The following is a 21,083-nucleotide window of genomic DNA, read 5'->3' as shown; positions in this document are numbered from 1 at the left end:
ATTGGCTGGGGCTGCAGGCTCGATGGAGGGAGACCTGCTTCCAAGCTCACTCAAGCGGCTGTTGGCAGGCTCACTTCCCCGAGGCTTGTTGCACTGGGGGCCTCATCCCCCCCGGATGATGGCCAGAGGAAGGCGCCTTTCACTTCCTTGTCGGGTGGCCTCTCCATAGGGCAGCTCACAGCACAGCAGCCGGTTCTCATCAGGGGAAGTAAGTGATGTGGGACAAGAGGGGACCTGCTCGGTGGAAGCCAGAAGCTCTTTGTGACCACCTCTCAGAATGACATCCCCGGAGTGAGCCCTGCCACCCAGCTGAACTAGCTCAGGTGGGAGAGCATTTGGCTGAAGAAGTGACCTTCCATTACATTTGCTATTCATTGGGAAGAAGTCATTGGGTCCAGCCCATACGCGAGGGGAGGGCATTACACACCCTGGGGACCGGGAGGCAGGATCTTTGTGAACCAGCCAACAAGCTGCCTTTAGCACTCTCAGGTGGGACACCACGGCCTGCCCAATGCCAGCCAGATGGGCCTTCATGGCAGCCCTCTCCAAACGCACATCTGGCTCAGGGAGGTGACCCCGGTGCCCCACCTGGGTCTGTGTCCCTCACCAAGGCCCCTGTAGGAAGTTGCTCCTCCCTCACCCAAAGCTGACCGGCGCCTGGAGGTCCTGACCTTTGCCTCTGCCTTCTTCCCAGGAAGAATGCTTATGGGGAACACCCCAATCGGGGTGCCCTGGGGTGGGGGTGAGGAGCTCACCCCCTCCTACTTTTAGCTGGCAAGTCCTGATGGCTCTATTTGTCCAGGAGATGGCTCGTCCTTTTCAGCACCGGCACGGGGGCTGTCCCTTCATTGGCCCAGGGTGGGTGACTCTGGGCCATGGTCGCTCAGTGGGCTGATGGCAGGAGGGACTCTTGTCCCGAGTGCCCTTACCTTCACAGGAGACACGGGAGGCAAGACACAAACGCCCCGTATGAGGACAAAGAGCCCAGAACCAGGTCTGGTCTGTGACTCGCCCCCGGCCTAGCTGGAGAGGAGCGCAGGCTCCCTCCTGGGGACCGCGGGCTTGGAGAGCCTGGACTGGGGGCTCGGCCCGAGGTGCGCTTTCTGTTACTATAAATAGGACGGAGTGGCCAGGGAAGGCAGCAGAGGACCAGAGGGCCAGCCAGAGAGACAGATGGACAGAGAGACACAGACAGAGAGGGAGGAGCGAAGAGCAGAGACGCCGCAAAGACAAGGACGGGAAGAAACTGAAATGAAGCGGACAGAGAATGTCAGCTGCAGCCCCTGGGGGGTGCCTCCCTCCAGCACCCGGCTCCTGCTGCCACATCCTCCAGGGGCTTACGTCTTGGCCTGAAGATAAGGAGACCCCAGAAGCCACCAGCCTGGCCCCCTGCCCTGCCACGGGCAGCAGGAGCTGGCTCGGGGTCCCCAGGCAGCTGCACGGGGGGGGATGAGACCTGAGCCCCTGGGAAGAGGGCATAGCCCGGCCGGAGCTGCCACCCACCTCAGGATGGACGTGTCAGCATGACGGGTGTGGAGGGAGGTGTCTCGGCCCAGGAGCTCAGAGGCATGAAGTACCACCTCTCTGTTCTCCCAGAATTGACCCAGTCATTTTGTGGCTGTCCCACATGCCAGGTGGATCCTCTGCCCCTTGACTGCGGGCCCGTGGCCTCAGTCCTTCCTGACTGGTGGTTCTTGGCCAGGAGGGTGCTCCCCACGGCCACTCCTCTTGGGCCCCAGTCCCCACCTGCGTGGAGCTCAGGACTCACCTGCTGGAGGGGCCAGACGTGCCTCCCGCCTCCCCTCTGCCTTCCTCCCTCCCCAAAAACTCACCGAGCTCCCCTCTGGGCTTTTGGAAATAAAAGCCAGGAAGTGTGGAGCACCATCAGGGAAAGCCACACACCTCCCCTGAGGCAAGAGAGTGCCAAAAAGACAGGGAGGGGAATGGAAAGTGGGGGAAGGAAGCCAAAAACCCCATTGGTGAGCTCTCCTAGTATTTGCCCGGCCTCACATCCAAGCTAGGAGCTCCGGGGGTACAAAATGGTGCAGTGGCTGCGGAAACAGCAGGGCAGCTCCTCAAATGACTGGACATGGACTGACCACATGGTACAGCGATCCCACTCCTGGCCGCGCACCCAAAACCCTGAACGCAGGAACTCGAGCCGACGTCCGCGCGCCCGTGAGCATGGCAGCCTGACTCCTCTCAGCCGAAGGTGGAAACACCCAGGTGTCCCTCAGCAAAGAACCAGAACCTTGGGGATCCCTGGGTGGCTCAGTTGGTTAATCGCCTGCCTTCGGCTCAGGTCATGATCCCAGGGTCCTGGGATTGAGTCCCGCATCGGGCTCCCTGCTCCGCGGGGAGCCTGCTTCTCCCTCTGCTTCTGCGTCTCTCTTTCTGTCTCTCATGAATAAATAAATAAAATCTTTAAACAAAAAAAAACTTAAAAAAAAAAAAAAAAGAACCAGAACCTGGTCCAGGCCGGCCAGTGATCACCCAGCCGTAAAACGGAAGGAAACGGACGCGTGGTCCGACCATGGGTGGATCTGGAGGACGTGATGCTCAGTGAAGTAAGCCAGTTGCCAAAGGACGAACCCCAGGTGATTTCACTTCTGTGCGGTTCCTGGAGGCGTCAAGTTCATAGAGACAGAAAGCAGGGTGGGGGCGGGGGAGGGGGCATGGTGTTGCTATCTGCCGGGGACAGTTTCAGTTTGGGAGAATGAACAATTTTGGAGATGGATGGTGGTGCCTGTTGCACAACATCGTGCGTGCTAATGAGTGTAAACTCAAACATGGTTACAATGGTAAGTTTTAGGTGTATTTTACCACAATACAAAAATATACATGGCTAATTTAAAAACACAGTGAGGAGCTGAGCGAGAGTCAGCGGAGCGTGGGGACAGCCTGGAGTGGCAGGACGTTTCCCGATGTGGCAATGCCCAAGTTGGGGCTTGCAGGCTGAGGACCACGGAGCCCAGTGAAGGAGGCAGGAGTGGGGGGGCCGGAGAGGAAGCCGCGCTGGTGGGTGGGGGCGGCCCAGAGTCCCCAGGGAGCCTCGCGCGGGTGGGGCAGGCGGGGACAGGATCAGAGGGCGTTTCCTGGCGCTGAGACCAGAGGGGACCTGGCAGGGAGACCATGAGCAGCCTTCCAGGACGACCGGGGCAGGCGTGTGGGTGGGGTGCGGCCCACCTCTACCGCCCGCCGCCCGGGCAGGTCCCTTCCCCGCTCTGATAGGCTTGCCAGATTCAGCCAATAAAAATTCAAATTTCAGATAAACAACAGATTACTTTTTAGCGTATGTCCCCAGTATTGCACACTTTCACTAAAAAATTATTCGCAGCTTAAAATGTAACTGTGAAATTCAAATTTAACCGTGAGTCCTACGTCATCTGTCCACCCTCCTGTCTGAAGGGTCGCTGACGCCTCTGCATGGCTGTGTCCCTCTCCTCCTTCAGGCCTTGGCTCACTGGGCTCTTTCCCCAGGGGACCGCCCCTGGCCACCCGGGTGGAAGGACCCTCCCCCTCCCCCAGGCCCTCCCCGTCACACACATCACCTGCTCCGTTGCCTTCCGGGCACTGGCTGGGCTCTGAGACAGCCTCGCTCGTGTGTCTGTTTGCTCTTTATGATACGTCCCCCGCGCTGAGACGCTGGGTCACGGGGGCCAGGACCTGTCACGACACCCCGGCGCCTGACGCGGGCCTCGCACGTAGCAGGTGCTCAACAAATACCTTCTGAAGGTGGCCTGGGGGCACTGTGGGTTTGCCGTGTTTGCCCACCCGCCACCTCCCACTGTCGGCGACTTGGCCACTGTCCTCTGAGGCTCAGGGCTGCCTCTGTCCAGGAAACAGCCTCGTCGGCCGCCCTTCCCCACAAGACCAGCCTCCTGTCCACACAGTCCGGAGGCAGCCACGTTCCCATGGCAACGGCAATCCGAGGTCACAGCGCTGGAAACCGGAGGAGGCCTCCCTCCTGGAACACCACCACCGAGTCAGAATCTAATTTTCATTGTAGCTGTAAGAGTGGTTTTGCATAATGGTACATACATTAATACCTAACGTGCACAGTGCCTATTGGTTAAAATTCATGAATTCACGTCGAAGTAAAAAGTGCTGATGGCTGAAGTTTTTCATTCCCTTAAAGTGTTCTTGGGTTGTTGTTGTTTTTAAGTCATTCTCTCTCCTTGGCAGCAACTTGCTTTTAATTCCATTACTAACGGGTAAGGGAGAGGAAAACAAAGCAGCGCTCGGCTCCCCAGGGCCCCAGCAGCTCTGGAGGGAGCCAGGGTCGCACAGGTGACGGTCACCCCTGGAACCGCCTCCCTGTGTGACCCAGAGCACACCATTCTGTCTCTCTGCGCCTCACTTGCCTCTGGTAGAGAATGAGGGAAGGGTTTAGCTGGTTTTCAAAATCTCTTCTGCTCCCAGAACATAAGCATGCAGCTGACATTTGCTGAGGCTCAGCCTGGCACCAAGCTCTGGGCTGGGAGGAGGGGCTGTGGTCACTGCCTTGCGGCTGGGACTCAGTCAGGAAACAGACAAAGCCATGGAGCAGCAGGGGAGGCTTCCTGGAAGAAGTGACATTTGAGATGAGGCCTGAAGGGGTAAGTGAGAGTTAGCCAGGGGAAGGGGAGAAAGGAAACAGGTGAAGCTAGTGGGTGGGCCTGGTCCTACAGAGCACTGGGTAGAGGCTCAAGTGTTCAGGGCCAAGGCAGTGTTTAGACAGAGTTGGGACAGAGAGAGTAAAGCGGATGCTCACTCAGCCAAGGGGCGACCACCATGAGGCCTGTGTCCCCCGACAGTGGGGCCTGGGCACCGTGGGTGGGGCCCATGTGGAAGGAACGACAGGCAGGGCCACACTGGGATCTTGTCCGTGGCCCCAGCGCCCACCTGGCTCAGGACCCACGAGCTGCTGTTAGTCACCTTGTCATCCTCACAAGGATTAAGTGGAGGGAACGAAGCCAGGACATGCTGGAGGCCTCTGGTCTGTCAGCTGAGTGGGGCCCTACACACCTGCCTCTCCTGACCCAGACCTGGGCCCTCCCTCTGGCAGGCAGCTGGGCAGGGTGACAGGCAGAGAGAGAGGCCTGGGCTGGGGGTAGAGGTGTGGGGTGGGCAGCACACGGGTGGCCCTCAGAGGGAGGGAAAGGCCTGGGAAAGGACAGCGGAGGGCAGGCCTGGCTGCCAGGGTTTGGGATACATGGAGTCTGAGGGGCCAGGTGCGGGAGTCCAGCAGCTCTGTCTCAAGGGGCTGGGAGAGGAGGGGCTGGAACCAGGGGGTCTCCCCAGGAACCAGGGCTCCACGGGGAGCTCTTGGCCTCAGATCCCCAGCTGGGCGGCGAAACCAGGCGGCACAGGTGAGGAATGCGAGGCTCAGGTGGGTAGCTGGCTGGCCCAGGGCCACATGGTTCAGACAGGCCTGGGCCACACTTGGACTCGGGCCCTGGCCTGCTCTGTAGAGGGCCCGCCTTGCCCCGCTTTCTCATGTGAAAATGGGGGTATGATCCCCGTCTGGATGAGGGCAGGCAGCCCAGGAGCTGGGGCCAGGCCTGCTGTCACGGATCCGGGCACCGCAGCAGGTGCACACGCTGGGCGTGCATGAGCCTCCAGCTCTAGCCTCTCTCCCGACGCCCCACTGCTTTGTCTACAGGGAGGCAGACGCCAACCCCCCCCTGGTAGAAAGGCCTCTAAGGCATCCCCCTGAGACACCCGGAGCAGGAAAGCCCAGGGCTCTGAGCAGGATGGCACTTGCCTGGAGCGGAGTGTCCGCGTCCCTCTGAGGAACCTGGATGGTGATTTCCCGATTAGCTCCAAGAGTGGCGGCAGCCGCCACAAAGGGATCACTAGGCGAGGACAAGGAGCACAGGGGTGAGAGGACAAATGGTGGCCTTGGCTCAGAGTGGGCGGGGCCTCAGGGATGGAGGTGCGGCACTGGAGCTCACACCTGATCCCGAGGTCCCCATGTCCCTGCCCAGCCATGCCCCTGAGGAGGAGAGAAAGGACACATAAGGGGGAAAAGGTGACGAGAGTCCCAGACGAGACTGGTGGGGATAGGCAGGCCCTCCAGCCACCAGCTTGGCTGTTCTGCTCTCACAGCCTTTTGATGCCCAGTGTCTGGACCTCTCTGGGCTTCTTGCCCCACGTAGGAGGGCAGGATTGACAGCGGCCCTTCCCAGGGACAAAAGCCCAGGCCCCGTGTATTCCCTCCTCCCAGCAAGCGCACAGCAATATTTCTCGGGCAGTTTGTCCCTTTCCTGCTCTTAGGCAGGTGCGTCACCCTCATCCTTGGATCCCAGAGTTCAGGCCTGGCCGATCAGAGTGTGGCATCTCCGTGGCACATACCCAAGTCAACTGATGAGAGTCCATGGACTTGGGCGGACTGTCAGGGAGGGAAGCTTTCATTCATCGGGGGATGGGTAGACAGGCCCTAAGCCTGGGCTGCCAGAGGCCACTAGGAGAGGAGGGGAGTAAATGTAGAAGGAAGCAGATCCAAGAGGTGAAGAGAGACTGTGTCCTAGTAACATAGTTGGAGCACTTGATCCAACTACACCTGAAGCCAACACCATCTCTTGAACCACTAAATTGTTTCCTTCTTGTTTCTTTCTTTCCTCTCTTTTTTCCTTCTCTCTCTCTCTCTCTGGCTCTTTTTTTCTTTTATTCTTAAGCTCATTCAAGTTGGGCTTTTGTCCTTTGCAGCCAAGAGAATCCTAATAATACCCACAATATGAATTCTGTTAGCAGTGCCAAAAGTGAGTCGATTATTACTCCTGTGTGACCCTCCCACACAGGCCCAGCATCTTAGCTACCGAACCCGAGTGTGACAGCCAGGCTCTGCCTCTTCCGCAGCCCAGCAGACCTCAGCCCTGAGAAGACCCTCCCATGGGGTACTTTTCTAGGTCCCAGACACCCTAAGCCCCACAGCTTGAGCATGATGGAGAACCTCTCACCAACCCATCCCAGGAAACCCCCAGCTCAGCACCCACCCTGCAAAAGAAAGAACAGCACAGGCACATGGAAAATTTCTGAAATAGGCTTCTGGGTTTTTATTCCAAACCACATGGTGGCAGCTACCACTTGGTTTCTCCATGCCCGGGCCATCTGGGCCAGCAGGGACCAGCGCCGTCAGCAACTAGGAGGGAAGTTCATTCACACCACAGAAACTGTACAGCCACTCTGAGTGCGATAGTCACGGCGGTGGGGCTGGGCTGAGGACTTCCTGGAGGCGGCAGCCTCTGCCTCCTCCCCAGGCCCTAGCCAAGCCCAGTCTCCACCAAGAACACCGATTATTGCACAAAGACAAAAAGAGTATGTGTATCTGGGCTAAAGAGCGGCTTCTAAGACCCCAAGCCCTTACACAGCGCAGCAAAGAGGGCCAGAGGTGGCCCTAGAAACAAAGGCTCCAGGGGAAGGATCTGGGAGGAAGACAGGCCAACAGGCTGGTACTGTGCACACTTCATCCTTTAGGGAGCTGCCAGGTGCAAAGAAGGCTGGGCAGGGGCCAGGAAGAGGGTTTGGCCGGGGTGGGCACAGCCCCATCAGGTCTCGGGTCCATCTGTGCAGACGCCGAGGTGCCCACCAACCACCACTGCGTACAGCGCTGCAAACAGATGGATTGAGGTGGCCCGCACTGAGTTCTCCACTCTCCCCGGGGCCACATCTGTGTGAGTTAGGATACGTTTGTGCTTTTGCAATGAATGGGTCACAGGATCAGCAGGGCAGAGGGGCCATTCAGCCAACCCTCATTCATTTTGGCTTGTCCTAGCCAGCCGACCACGGCTTCCCTGACCCCCTAACTCCTGTAGCTCCCAGAAACAAAGCCCAGTGCCTGGGAACAGCATCTGGAGGCCCCCGGGAATAAGCCCCCTCTCCCATGACCACAGCCCCTCCCACCCCTGAGCAAGCTTCCCTCTACCTTCAGCTGTCCCCACCTCTAGACACACCCTGCTCTGTCCTACTCGGCTTTGCTGGGGCCAGTCCCTTTGCCTAGACCGTCCTCCCCATGCGTCTGCTCATTCTGGGGCCACAAGGTTGAGGATAAAGGGATGGCTTCATGTGGGACACACCAGGGTGTGTTCCCTGCCCAGGCACCTGTCACCTGGTGACACCGGAACGTCACTTCCCTGGTCTGTGCCTGGAACAGCATTGCACGCTGCTCGGGGCTGCCATGCAGATTAAGAGGACACCCAGGCCCAGAAAATGGACGCTGTTGACAGGTGTCAGAGGCCAAGCCCTTGAACCCCAATCTGTCCTCTACTCAGTCTTTCCAAGTCCCATGCCCCTCTTCCGGGTTCCAGCACACACGTCCCTCCAGGAACGTGCTGTTGTGCACACCTAATGTGCATGCGGCTTCCGCTCCAGCCGCGATGGCTCGGGCCCAGGACCGTGCTGGGAGGGAGGGTGAAGCCCGGCTACCGTTGCCCGCTTCTTCCCCGGATGAGCACCCCCATCCCAAAACAGCACGGCAAGGGAAGCCAGCACAAGGCTCGCAGGAGCAGGCAGCTTGGGACCCGACCCAGCTGAGGAGCCGCCAGGAGCATTAGAGGACAGGACCCCAGGTCCAGCTGCTCCCTGAGAGGGGGGCTCTGATAACCCTCCCGGCTGCCAGCCCGGGAGGGGGCTCAGGGCTCGGGCATCACCTTGGTATCCGCGCAGCGGCCCACCATCCGCACTTCTAGGGGAGGAGAGCCAAGCTCCAGAGGCTCAACGGCTGATGCAGGTCTGACCACCACGCTGGCCCAGCTCCATGGTGCCAGCAGACCCACACGCAGCTTTCGCCTTCTGACCCCACTCCTTCTGACCACTGGGTGCACTTTTTCATACCCCACATACCCAGGTTCTGGCCCCCTGCAGAACTCCAGGGCACTGAGGCATCCTGAGCTGGCCACTTCAACCTCTCCAGGCCTCAATTTCCTCGTGTGGGACATGGGCCTGCTCACCCTTCCCCACTGCCCGCACCAGCTCCGGAGGGCAGGGCTCTGCAGACCACAAAGCCTGAGTCACTCGCTGCCTCCTCCCTCTGCCGCAGTGCCCAGGCCCCAAGCGCCCAGAAGGTACCCGGAACCCATGCAAGCAGCCAAGCCCCCCCCAGGACCACTCGCCAGCCTAGCCCGAAGGCAAGTTCTTTAAGGTCAGGGTTTGGGAACGAGGACGAGGCCCCCTCTGCAGGGCCCCACTGAAGCCATCTGAGAAGATCTCACAAAGGCAAAGGGCCCGGTTATTGCTGAAAGTGTAGCGCCTCCCAAACTTGCAGCATTCCCCACCCCAGGACTCCACTTGCCTGCGGACCGCCTCTACCACTTCTTTAGAGTGACCTGAAATCCGCTCACTTTTGAAGACTTCCGCTTGACCTAAGCAATGTCTGTGAAATCACGGGTTCAATGTACTGTTTATTTTGTAATAAATACTGAAATAAATGCATAACTATTCAAAGAAAAAATACCCATCTGTGAACCCGTTTGGGAAGCACTGCTAGAGTGAAACCTGATCTGCAGCTTGGGAAAGTGGTGGGGGCAGGGGAGCGAGGCTGGTCCCAGGGCTAGGCAGGTACCCCCACCCCTGCTTAGAATCTGTTGAGTCTGCTTTCCCCTGAACTCCACTGGAAGGGGCAGAGCTTCTTAGGGGCCAGGGGGGAGCACGACCTCCCGGAATGACCATGGCTCAGAGCCCACCTGGAGGATAAAGGGGGTAAGTAACCACCACCACTGCATTAGCCCAGGGCGCCCACAGGGCAGCCTGGCCAGCCCGGACCAGGCGGGTACTCTTGACTTCCAAGCATCTGCATGCCCTGCTCCATACCCTTTACCCTTCCTCTCTCTTGCTGCCTCCTGCCTGCCCTCAGCCTCCCTAGGGGGCAAAGCCATGGCAGACCCCCCACCCCTGGAAATGCCCTGCCCGCTGGCTGAGCCCCCTGCCCAGCCTTGGAGCTGCCCTCCACCCCCACCCCTGCCCTAAGAAATTACGACTATTCACCCCTGATTTTCCTAAAGAAAGACATCTAACTGGTTGACTAAGAGTGTGCTCTGGGGCATCTACAAAAGACTGTTCACAACAACTAGACAGTCAGGAACAAGACAGACACCCCAAAACGTGGGAGGAGGATCTTAGCGGCGTTTTGGGAAGAAAAAAAAACGCACCCTGAATTTCACGTCTTCTGAGCCTGTCTCCCCAGCCACGGGAACTTCAGAGGCCTGAGAGCATCTCCCAAGGTACTCCCAGCCCAGGGGAGATACCAAAGAGCTCAGCGGCTGACACCCCAGCTGGACCATCTGCCCTGGGGTAGGTCTGGCCTGGGTCCTAAGCATCAGGCAAAAGCCCTGTGGGGGAACCAGCCCGCACCCCCACACACACACACACACCCAACTTTAGCACTTTCTGGAAATCATAAGCTCTCAGTAAAAAAAATAAATATATATGTCTGTCTCTCTCTATATATATGCATATATATATGTATATGTATATGCACGGGAAGGACCACGGCTGGGGGCCACGGCCGGGGGCCACGGCCGAGCCTCGGCTACCCCAGACCCTGCTCACGCCCACCCTCTCGGCGGCCCGGCGCTGGCTGGCCCCCTGCGCGACGCCCAGGTTGTGGCCGAAGTATTGCTGCCTGCCCCCCTGGCTCCTGAGGTAAAAGAAGGTGAGACGGGGCGTCCGGCGGGGCCCCTGCAGCCTTCATCTCTTCCTCTTGCTCGCCGCGTCCCCCGGCTGCAGCTCTCCCGGGGCCGGCTGCGGCTCGGCCGCCGAGGGGGCGCCGCCCGCGTCCTTGCTGCGCTCCGCGGCCCAGGAGGGGCTCCGGGCCAGGCCGCGGGGCCGGGCGGGGGCGCGCGGGCGGCCGGGGCCGGGGCCGGCGGCCAGGCTGCTGGTGCTGCTGACCCTGCGGGCGGGCGTGAGCCCCGGCGGCGGGGGCGGCGGGCCGAACAGGGACGTGAGCGACAGGCTGCTGAGCGTCTCCGAGTGCTCGCTGCCCGCGCCCCCGCCGCCCGCGCCCCCGCCGCGGCCGCCCGCGCCCTCCTCGTCCGAGGGGTCCATGGAGTCGTGGTGGGTGCAGCCCGGGCTCGTGGAGCCCCCGCTGCTGTGGCTGCGCTGGTGCGCCCGCAGGCCGCGCAGGCTGAACAGGCCCCGGCCCCGCAGGCTGAGGCGGCGGCGGGCGGCGGGCGACAGGCCGGCCCGGGGGCCCAGGGCGGGGGCGGGGGGCCCCAGGGCGCGCCGGGGACTGTCGCTCAGGGTCAGGCTGTCCTCCAGCGTGGTCTGCAGGCTGCCCGCCGAGCTGCTGCGGCTGGCCTCCAGCGACGTGTCGCTCCCTGTGGCCTGGGGCGGGGGAGGGGGGCGGCGGGCGGGTGGGTGTCCCCCGGTCCCGGTCCCGCCGCGGGGCAGGCTGCCCCTCCCAGAGACACGGGCACATGCAGCCCCTCCGATCCCTCGGGAACTCCCTCCAGAATACACCCAGGACCGCACTGCTTCTCCCCTCCAGGACACCACCGCCCGGCCGAGCTTCTGGGTGGCCCTCACGGGGGTCGCTGCCCCGGTGGTCTCACTTCAACACTCACACGGTGGCCTGAGGACCCCATTCCAGCCCTCTGGGACCGTTCTGCCCACCAGCCTCCCCCTTGTCCCCCTCCCCCCAGGACCCCCCAGCCCTGGCCACTGCTGCCTGGAAATCTCTTCCCCAGACATCCGTGTACCTCACCCCTCACTGCCTTCCCAGCGCCTTGAGCTGCTCCCCGCATAGCCCCTTCCCGGGTCAATGTTCTCCCTAGCATGTATCACTCTCAAATAGACTATGCTTTTTATGCATTTATTTTGGCTTACCATCTCTCCTCTCACACCCCTGCAACACACACTGAACAGTACACTGTAAGCCGTGAGACAGGGACTTTGTATTCTGTTGCCCGCTGCAGCTTCCGAGCCTCGCACACAGCCTGGCACAGAGCTGGGACCAGTAGTTGGACTAGCTCTGGGCCCAGCTCTGCTTCCGCCATACGGTGGGAACTGGGGTAGCTCCTGCTTCTCCCTGAGTCCTGGTACCCCACCCACAGCGTGGGGCTGTTGGCTCTGCGTGGCCTTTCTGCTCTGCGCTCCATGCCCTCTGCATGCCCAGGAGGCAGCCCTGGCCAGTGCAGTACAGGGGGCCCTGTAGGCCAGACCTCCCATCCCCCAGACCTGCCCCTCCATCTCCACCTGGACATCAAGGCCCCACTCAGATGTCCCCCAGCAGGAAAGCTCCTGGAGACGGGGACGTGCCCATACCTGCCGGAGGAGGCTGCAGTTGACACTCGGCGACCGCAGGGATGCCCAGGAGCCCTGCAGGGCGATCTTGGGGAGGGTCCCAGCGCCAGGGCCCTTCTCCTGCCCTTTCTGGCTGGCAGACACAGCAGGATGGAAGAACTCTGCAGGCATGGGCAGGAGCGGGCTGGAGGCATCCGGGGAGAAGGGCCTCGGGGGTGCAGCTGGGGAGGGAGAAGAGGGGGTTGGGGAGGGGGCTCCGGCTGGTGGGCCCCTGGTGGGTGCGTTCAAGCCAGCAAGCAGAGGGCTTCCTAACAAATTGGCTGTGGAACCGTGGCTAAGTCTCCGTGTCTGAGAGTTGGTGTCTCCATTGCGAAAGCCAGAAAGAAATACTGAGCCAGCCACTCTGATTCCTGGCCACTGGGCAAAGACAAGCTTTTGGGGCCAGTGGACCCAGGCTCAAGGACCCCTGAGTTCCTTCCTTTTTGAAACAGGGACCCCAGGCTGGATAGCTTGAATGTCCCCAGCGGGGGGAGGAGGGGTTCCTGTTCTTTGTCGTCTTATTATTTAAGGAATACACAAATGAATGGTTAACTTAAGAGGATGGGATTTTATTCAATCAGAATGGCTCTTGGGTCTTGCGCCCTGACTCTGGTCCAGGAAGTCTGGGGTCTTGGCACCTCAGCCACCAAGGCCATTGGTTTTAGGGAGAGTCCTTAGAAAAGCCACTCCACCCCCCGCTCCTGGAAGGGGCTCAATGCCAGGCCTTCCAGAAAGTACCTGGGGTGGGCTCAGGGTCTTGGGAGGTCTCTCTACTGCTAAGCTCATCTCTCTGCTCTCTTCCCCAGCCAGTGCTATGGAACCAGATTCCCATCACCCTCCAAGAGGACTGGAGGTGAAGGTGAGCCCGAGTGACGAACAAGGGAACTAGGTCCTCTGTCCTCTGCCCACAGCCCAGCCACAAGCCCAAAGCACGAACACAGGGTGCTGAGGGTAGGGCCGAAGGGTAAATTTCAGGACATTTTACAACAGGCTTTCTGTTGTTCAGAATCACCTTGTATGAAGATCTGTGAGATAAACACCTCTCAAATTCAGCTCTAGAAAAATACCACAATAATTTGGCAGCTTTCCTTCTGCTTAATGAGAGCTCTGTGTGACCCGTTTCCCTTTTCACCGCAGCTCCCAGGACTTCAGCATGAATCTCCCACTAGACCAGCTTGCTAGATAATTATTATCTCACCTCTTGGTATTATCTGGCTCTTGATCTTTTATCATTGTTATATCAGACCTGAGAGTCCCATCTTTTATTGTCCGTTAACCATCTGGTTCTTTCTGGACTCAATACAATTGTCTGGGCAGAGACACTAAGAAAAACACTCAGCCAGCCCCTCAGCTCCCCTCCACCAGAGATCGGGGCTGTGGGGAGCTGGTGGGGGCTCCCCCCTCACCTCGGCTGCTCTCCTGTTTCAGCCAGGACCGGACGGGGTTGGACGGGACCGCCTCCCTCCCCCACAGGAAGGTCTCAGGATCTGATGAGGCGGCCGTGTCGGACAAAGGGAAGAAGCATTCGCCCACCTCTCCTGTGTGCATGGGCTCAGGTGTGTCTGGCTCACCCTGCAGGAAAGGGAGGCGGGTTAGGGTGGTGGGCTTTATGTCCCTGCTCCACAGCCCTTTGCTCGGGCCACTCTCATTGTCCAAGATGGCCTTCTCCTCGCCTCTCCCACCTGGCCAACAATGGTCATCTTCCAAAACCCAAGTGAAAGGGCCCCACCTCCAGGAAGCCCTCTCTGGTGTCCCAGGCAGGTTGCAGTTTCCTGCTCACTCCTCGCTTGGCCCTGAGATCCCAAGGGTCTTCCTTGTCTCTGTAGCCAAGTGCCTGGTACAGACCCAGGCCCAGTGCGAAAGTCAAGTCCAGGTTGGTGAAGGTATCAGCAGACAGGTAGAGCGGCGGCAGGGGCCTCCCTGTGAGCAGGATGGTGGGCAGTTCCCTTCCCTTTGCTGAGCCACGGCATCCACAACCATAAACGAGAGAGTAAGCCCTCCTTCCTGGGTCTGGCACCCCGAAGCTGCCTGGCAGTCCTTCCGGCACTCCCTGGGCCCAGCCTTTTCTCAGCCCTGCAGCCCAAGGTGACCCCTGCCCAGCAAACTCCTTCAGAGCTGCCTCAGGGCCCCCTTCCAAGGCAGATGGACCCCCATGACTTGCTCTCTGAGTCTAGAATAAAACCCGACTACACCTGCTGAGGCCCAACCAGGCCCCAGAAACGGTGCATGCCAACCTCCTGTGTGGGAGAGCACAGGGGTGCAGGGAGAGGCAGGAAGGGGCTGGGAGGGGGGTTATAGGAGCTATCAGCTGTTAGGGAGGGGATGCAGAGGGCAGGGAGGGGACTGATGGAGGACGGCCCTGGGGGACAGTGGTGCCAGACCCAGGCTGCCCTGCAGTCTAGGGGAAAGAGGCTCTCACGGGCAGGGCCACCGCATCCCTACCTCAGGCCAGGCAGTGCCCTCCCCCTCCACAGCTCCTCTTGGCCTTGAGGTCACCGGCCCAGCGGGAGACGCAGTCTGCCATGTGCCCCGACTGCCTAAGTCTGCCACGTGAACACAGTGGCCCTTCCGGGTCTCCAGGCCTCCTGAGACGGCCCACCTCAGGGGCAGAGCTTGGGGACCAGCCCCAGGGCTGGCCTCCCTGTTCTGCCATTCCAGCTGTGTGAGGTGAGCAAGCCGCTTCTCGCCTCAGAGCCCGCACTTACTCAGGTGCTGAATGGGGCCAAATCATCCCGAACGCCAACAGGGGGGAGACAGACACACTGAGTGCAAGTGACTGGCACAGAGTAGGTGCTTGCGTCTAGTGCCAGTCCTCCATTCTCTTCAGCCTCGAGCCCCCCCACCCCACCCCACCATGAGTTTGTCCTACTTGGGACAACCCCCATTAAATGGATAAAAAATATCCAAAGAAACAAGGAGTGGCTGAGGCCACTGAATGCCGTGACTGGGGCCCTGGCTGGGCCTGCTGCTGCGTGACTTCAGGTTAATCACTCCACCTCTCTGAGCCCCACTGCCCTCATCTGACCAACAAGAGAGAAGAGCCCACCACACAGCAGGTGCCGCTTACATTTTGGTGCCCTGCGAAGAAGCAGCGTCAGCCTACAAGGACAGCCCCACTAGCCCACTGGGACCGCTCACCCTGCTGTCTTTGCGGCCGAGTGGGCAGGCTGTGGGGTCCTCGAGACTCAGGTCATCACCCAGCAGGATGGAGGAGGACTTGTCTGAGTTCAGGGAGAAGGCCTCCGTCTCGGCCAGCTGCACCTGCAGGGAGAGGTGGCCGCCTCAGGTCACCCCGGGGGCTGGGATGGGGCAGGCCTGGTCCTCCAGGAAGACACAGGCAGGTGGTTAGAGGGGCACAGATCTGCTGAGCACGGACACTATGCCACCACGCACAGGGGGCCCCGTCTGGACAGGGGGTCGGGGACAACACGATGGCGTCAGAGTCAGCACAGTGCTAGGCCGGGGCTGGGCCCGAGGGCAGCCTCATTGCCATGGACTATGACCTCCCAAGCTGGTCCACTTGCCCCCAGGCCCAGCGCTCCTCGGAGCTAAACAGCGTTGGTCAAGTTGGCCCAGGCTCTTCCCTTGGGCTGGCCCCTACCAGGCGTCACGCTGCCCCTGCCACGAGGCGCCAGCTCCCTCCGAGGCTGCCATTACCTCTTGCTTGTCGTGGTGACACTTCTCACAGCCGGCGGGCGAGGAGTAGTGATGGAAGATGGAGCCAGACAGGTTGTCGATGATGGTCAGCTCCCCCTCCAAGGAGTCCTTGATGATTAAAGAGACGCTGTCCAGCCACAGGTTCTCCTAGGCGGACGGGGACGGGGTGGGGACAGGCGGGATTATCGGCCGGGTCCGGGGGGGACTGCGGGGTGGGCGGGGCCCAACCCCCTCGTCACAGGGTCACCCCTTCAACCTGCAACGGAGCTGCGCAGGGCGGGGCCCAAAACGACCCAGGTCTCTGCCTGAGGCCTCGGAGGCCCGGCTGCCCCTTCAGCCCCGTGGTGCCGCCCTCTGCACCCCTGCCCACCTGGGCCGGAGAGTAGCAGCGCCGGCACAGGCGGCCCTCGGCGTCGCCCCCGCCGCCCGCCCCGCCCGGGCCCCGGCCAGGTGCCCCCGGGGAGCTGCCGGGCGGCCGCGGGCTGGGACCCAGACCGTGGGCCATCTCGAGCTCCAGCTCGGCGTCCATCTCGGCGTCCTCCTGGGCCTCCTTGTTGCTGTCGTCCAGGTGCTTCATGAGCACGGCCACCACCACGTTGATGAGCACGAACTGGGCCGTGAGCACGAAGCTGACGAAGTAGAGCGGCGACACAAACTGCAGGCTGCTCAGGCAGCTGCGCTCATCGTGGGTGCAGTCCCGCAACGTGTCCTGCGCCCGGGCCGAGGCTCAGTGAGGGGCTCGTCTCTGCCCTCCGTGAGCCCCGCCCTGCCCCGGCCGGGCTGTGGGCCACACACAGCCAGGGAGCCTCCGCCGCGCGAGGAGGAGCGGGGCCTGCAACCCCTGGCCCTGGGCTGTGGGCCCCAAGTTCCCCTCTGACCCTGGGCGGGTCCCCAAGAATCCGAGCACTGATCCCAGAGCGGCAGTTAGGGGTCGACAGAGGACGCTTTCTGGGCTCATCTCCACCTCGCTGGGCTTCAGAGCCCCAGGCAGGTCCCTGGGCATCCCCTCCCGTGTGCAGTAGAGCGCTGGGCAGGAGCCCTAGCAGTCAGGACCCTGGACCCCAGAACCCAGCCTGCTTGCTCCCTCCCCAGCCTCCCCACGGGTACCTTCATGATCCCATTCCAGTTGTCGCCGGTGGAGACCTGGAAGAGCGTGAGGAAGGCCATGCCGAAGTTCTCAAAGGTGGCATGCCGGCTCATGCCCTCACATGGGTTCTCATCATTGCAGACTGAAAGGCGAGAAGAGGTCAGCCCTGTCCCACTGCAGAGTCCCCCGCCCGGCCCGCCCTGCACCAGGGCCTCCCAGCCTCATCTCAGGATCCCCAATCCTTGGAGGTGCGTGTGGACTGTGCTCAGCCCACAGATGGAGAAACTGAGCCTCAGGGAGGGACACACAAGCTGGCGCTCAGACTCTGGCAAGCCTGGCTCCTCCCCTCACTCGTGTATCAGGTCCTGAGAGGAAGGATGCAGGGGTGAGGGCCAGCCCCCGAGAGAGCCTGGCTTTCTGAAACCAACCCTGTGCAGGGCTGGCTCAGCATGGGCTGTGTTGCCCTCAGCCTGCGCCCTGCCCGCTCTGCTCGCTGGGGCGGTGCTGGCTCAGGGCGAGCACTGGCACATGGGGCCAGAGGGGGGCATCCTGGGGGGGTCAGACAGCCGGGGTCTGCTGCACAGGCCTACCATATGCAGGTGGATCCGGGCTAGCATCTCTCAAAAGCTACTACCCAGGGCGCCTGGGTGGCTCAGATGGTTAAGCATCTGCCTTCGGCTCAAGTCATGATCCCAGGGTCCTGGGATCGAGTCCCGCATCGGGCTCTCTGCTCCTTGGGAGCCTGCTTCTCCCTCTGCCTCTCTCTCTCTCTCTCTCTCTCTCTGTCTCTCATGAATAAATAAATAAAATCTTAAAAAAAAAAAAAAAAAAAGCTACTACCCATCCCGGGGGAGGGCGCCGATGGCTGAGGGTCACCCCTCCATCACCACACGGGCCTGCTGTGGGGGCATCTCCCCAATACAGAGACCCTGATGTGACCCTCTACCGGTGTCTCCAGCCTCCCCACCCTGCTAAGACCCTCCTCCAGGCCCGGTCCGCCCCCTCGCCAGCCCAGGCCTGCTTGGGGAGTCACTCACCCAGCTTCCCAAACAGCTCCACGCCCAGGGCGGCGTAGATAAAGAAGAGCAGCATGAAGAGAAGACCCAGGTTGCCCACCTGTGGGGGAGAGTGGGCGGGGCCAGCCTGAGGGTCAGGCTTTGTGCCCAGGGCTGCTACCCCGCAGCGGCCCCCGGGGTAGGCCAGGTCCAGCACATGGCACAGAATAACAAAATGCGGGTAGAGCCTTTCCCCTGAGCTGCCGGTTTCCAGCACTTCTGATTCATGAGCTCGCTCACTCCACACAACGATCTATGAACTACATGTTACACCATTCTCGAGATGAGAAAGACACACACTGAGTGGTGAAGTGACTTGCCCGAGGTCACACAGCTAGTAAGTGGGAGGACTGGGATTCAAACGCGGCAGGCTGACCCCATGAGCACAATCGCTCCTCCACACAAGCGTGTGGTAGGCCACGTCCCACGAATGAATGCAGAGAGCGAGGGAGGGGGCTCTCAGCAACAGTGCTGCTTCCTCCACAAAGCCTGCCTGGATCCCTCCGGGAGGCAGTCTGACAGTGGGAGTGTAACCTGTGGGTCCCTGTCACCGTCCTCTGCTGGGCTGAGAAGTCCTTGAGAGGAGGGACATGGCTGGATTAAGTCGGGCCTGCCTCCTCCGGCCAGCTCGCGGCCTGGCCACGGAGGGAAGTGAGCAGAGGACTCACGCAGGATTGTGAGCCCCAGAAGCTTCCTGCAAACCCAGCCACCCCCGTCCCACGGCTCCTGTGGGAACAAAATGTCCCAGATTATAAACCTACTTCAAATCCATCCATACGCAGAAGACCGCCTGTAACTCATGCTATGGATAAGATAAGGCTCGAGCATATTCTTGCCCTAGAAATGGAATAACTCCTGGAACCCTCAGAAGGCCTGCATGAATAGGATCAGCTGAGGGTTTGCATTAATTGTTGAAAAGTAAACCATGTTGGCACTGGGTGTTATGCACAAACAATGAATCATGGAACACTACATCTAAAACTAATGATGTAATGTATGGTGATTAACATAACAATAAAAATTAAAAAAAAAAAAGAAAAGTAAACCATATTAACCACAACCTCCTAATGCTTCTCTGCTCCAGAGGACAATTTCCTTCTGAGCTGTTGACAATCATACCAATAGCGTCTGACTAATTAAAAGATGTTCTGCTCATTAACGGTACAAGCACTTACTGAGCACCTACAAAACAAAGGAGTGAGCATGGCCCCGGCCCTCAGGTCAGCTTCCCACCCTCTGCAGGGCCAGTGAGCAGCGCTTCTTAACCAGGATGGACCTCAGCTTCCCCATCAGTCCCTCCTTCCACCCTCAGCATCTCCCAGAGCCTGCACAGCTGCAGCAGCCTCCTCGTTGGCCTCCCTGCCTCCAACCTCTCCTGCAACCCACTTCTAAAAGGCAGCTCTGCTTGAGGACTTCCTTCCCACTGATGATGCCCGCTGCCCACAGGATAAAGCCCGAGTTTGCTGTCCTGACATCGAAGCCCTTTGTGACCTAGACCCGTGGACTCCCTCCCAGCCTAATCTTCCCACCCCAGACTCCAACCACGCAGAAATCAGACTCCATTCGCATATTCCGTTCCCCCTGCAGGGAAGACCCTTTCTCTGTCTTCACCTGGTAAATGCCTCTGCCCCACCCTCAAAGCCCAGGTCACAAGTCACCTCCTCTGAGAAGCCTTCCTTGTTGCCTCTTCCCTCTGCAGGGGGCAGATCCTGGTGGGAAGTGTCATTTTCATAGCACTTCACACAGAATGGAGAAAATGTCCAATGTCCATATGACAGCTAACAGATTTTGAGGGTAAGTCCCCCATGCTACATAGTACTTGGCATGCACATCTCTTGAAGTGCTGATGTGATTATAATTACTATCCTGTTTCCTACTTGAAGCTGGGACCTCCTGGGCATCTCCGTGTGACAGATTCCTCCAAACGGATTTCATGTTAGGAAGAACCACGTCTTTTTGAATGAACACCCCTGCTTGCTTTCCCTCCAGACCTGACGAGAGCCGTGTCGCTTTCCCTTTGTAAGGAGGCTGCTGGGACGCTCACAGCAAGAGTGGAACTCGCTAGCATCCTTAGCCCATGTCCCCGAGAGAATTAGCTTTGCTTCCACCTTCCCAGGGCTGTTAATCTTTTATCCTCATTTTTATCATGCTGGATTCATGCCCTTTATTTTAAGATGCCTAAAATTCCTGGAGACTAGATGAGTCATCAATGAATAAATGAATGTGTATGAGACTCGCCTCAGAGCAGAGGCCACCCTGAGGGGAGGGAGAAGGGGAGTCCTACAGAGTCAGGACAGTGGGGAAGGGGAGGACTGGGATTGAGGATTTCCCAGGAGGATGAAAGATGCACCCTCTATGGCCCGGATCCTCTCTCCCTTCCACTGGCCAGTGGGATGGGGGTGGGGAGGGGGGTGCTTTCCTACTTCCTAGGGTTTCCACCCAGGTCAGGGTCTCATGCTATCCCCACCAAACAGGTCATATCTGAACCTCCCATTCACATCACCACCTCCTTCTGCCAAGCCACCCTACAAGGTCAAGCTCGAGTCCCCTGTCTTCTTCCCTGATTTCCCCAAGGAGTGTCAGGACCCCTCCCATCCTCCCACATTGCCCGGAGGCATCTGTCCTTCCCACTAGCCTGGAGACTCCTGAGGGCCGGATAGGGGTCCTCAGAGCCCAGCTCAGGGCCAGCTCAGGGAGCAGGCACTGTGAGCACTTAAAGTCGGGAAGAAAGAGGCAGAGGGGGCCCTTTCCCTCTGTCACAGCCCCGGGCTCAAACCGTGTCTCTGGAGACAGGATTCAGCCCCAGCTCTGGGCAGGCTGGAGAAGGGACATCAGGACCTGTGAGACACCAGTGACAGCCAGGCGGGCCGCCAGAAGGAGGACTTCTTACCTGGGGCAGAGCTTGCACCACCGTGTCCAGCAGGGCCCGCATCCCCGTGGCCATTTTCAACAGCTTCAGCACTGTGGGTGAGACCCAGCCCGGCCCACTCAGCCCAGGGCAGTTGGGGTGTGCGTGTGCATAAGTG

At 59.9% G+C, this 21,083-nt stretch overlaps 1 protein-coding gene across 2 annotated transcripts in view; it reads right to left on the bottom strand.

Annotated features, from left to right (window-relative positions):
• Positions 1-7,013: 7,013 nt before the first annotated feature.
• CACNA1I (calcium voltage-gated channel subunit alpha1 I) overlaps positions 7,014-21,083 on the bottom strand; it is a 116,233-nt gene continuing 102,163 nt past the window's right edge. For both annotated transcript variants that reach the window (XM_078076647.1, XM_078076648.1), the window contains exons 29-37: positions 20,948-21,018; positions 18,040-18,118; positions 17,023-17,144; positions 16,286-16,624; positions 15,916-16,062; positions 15,397-15,519; positions 13,665-13,830; positions 12,241-12,440; positions 7,014-11,301 (exon numbers count right to left, since the gene is read on the bottom strand). In XM_078076647.1, the coding sequence (XP_077932773.1) occupies positions 10,666-11,301; positions 12,241-12,440; positions 13,665-13,830; positions 15,397-15,519; positions 15,916-16,062; positions 16,286-16,624; positions 17,023-17,144; positions 18,040-18,118; positions 20,948-21,018 (1,883 nt within the window). In that variant the 3' untranslated portion in view covers positions 7,014-10,665. The remainder of the gene's footprint in view (positions 11,302-12,240; positions 12,441-13,664; positions 13,831-15,396; positions 15,520-15,915; positions 16,063-16,285; positions 16,625-17,022; positions 17,145-18,039; positions 18,119-20,947; positions 21,019-21,083) is intronic.

Source organism: Halichoerus grypus, chromosome 6, assembly GCF_964656455.1.
Source record: "Halichoerus grypus chromosome 6, mHalGry1.hap1.1, whole genome shotgun sequence".
NCBI lineage: Eukaryota > Metazoa > Chordata > Mammalia > Carnivora > Phocidae > Halichoerus > Halichoerus grypus.
The sequence above is the reverse complement of the archived record's forward strand: the minus strand, read 5'-3'. Positions and strand labels throughout refer to the sequence as shown.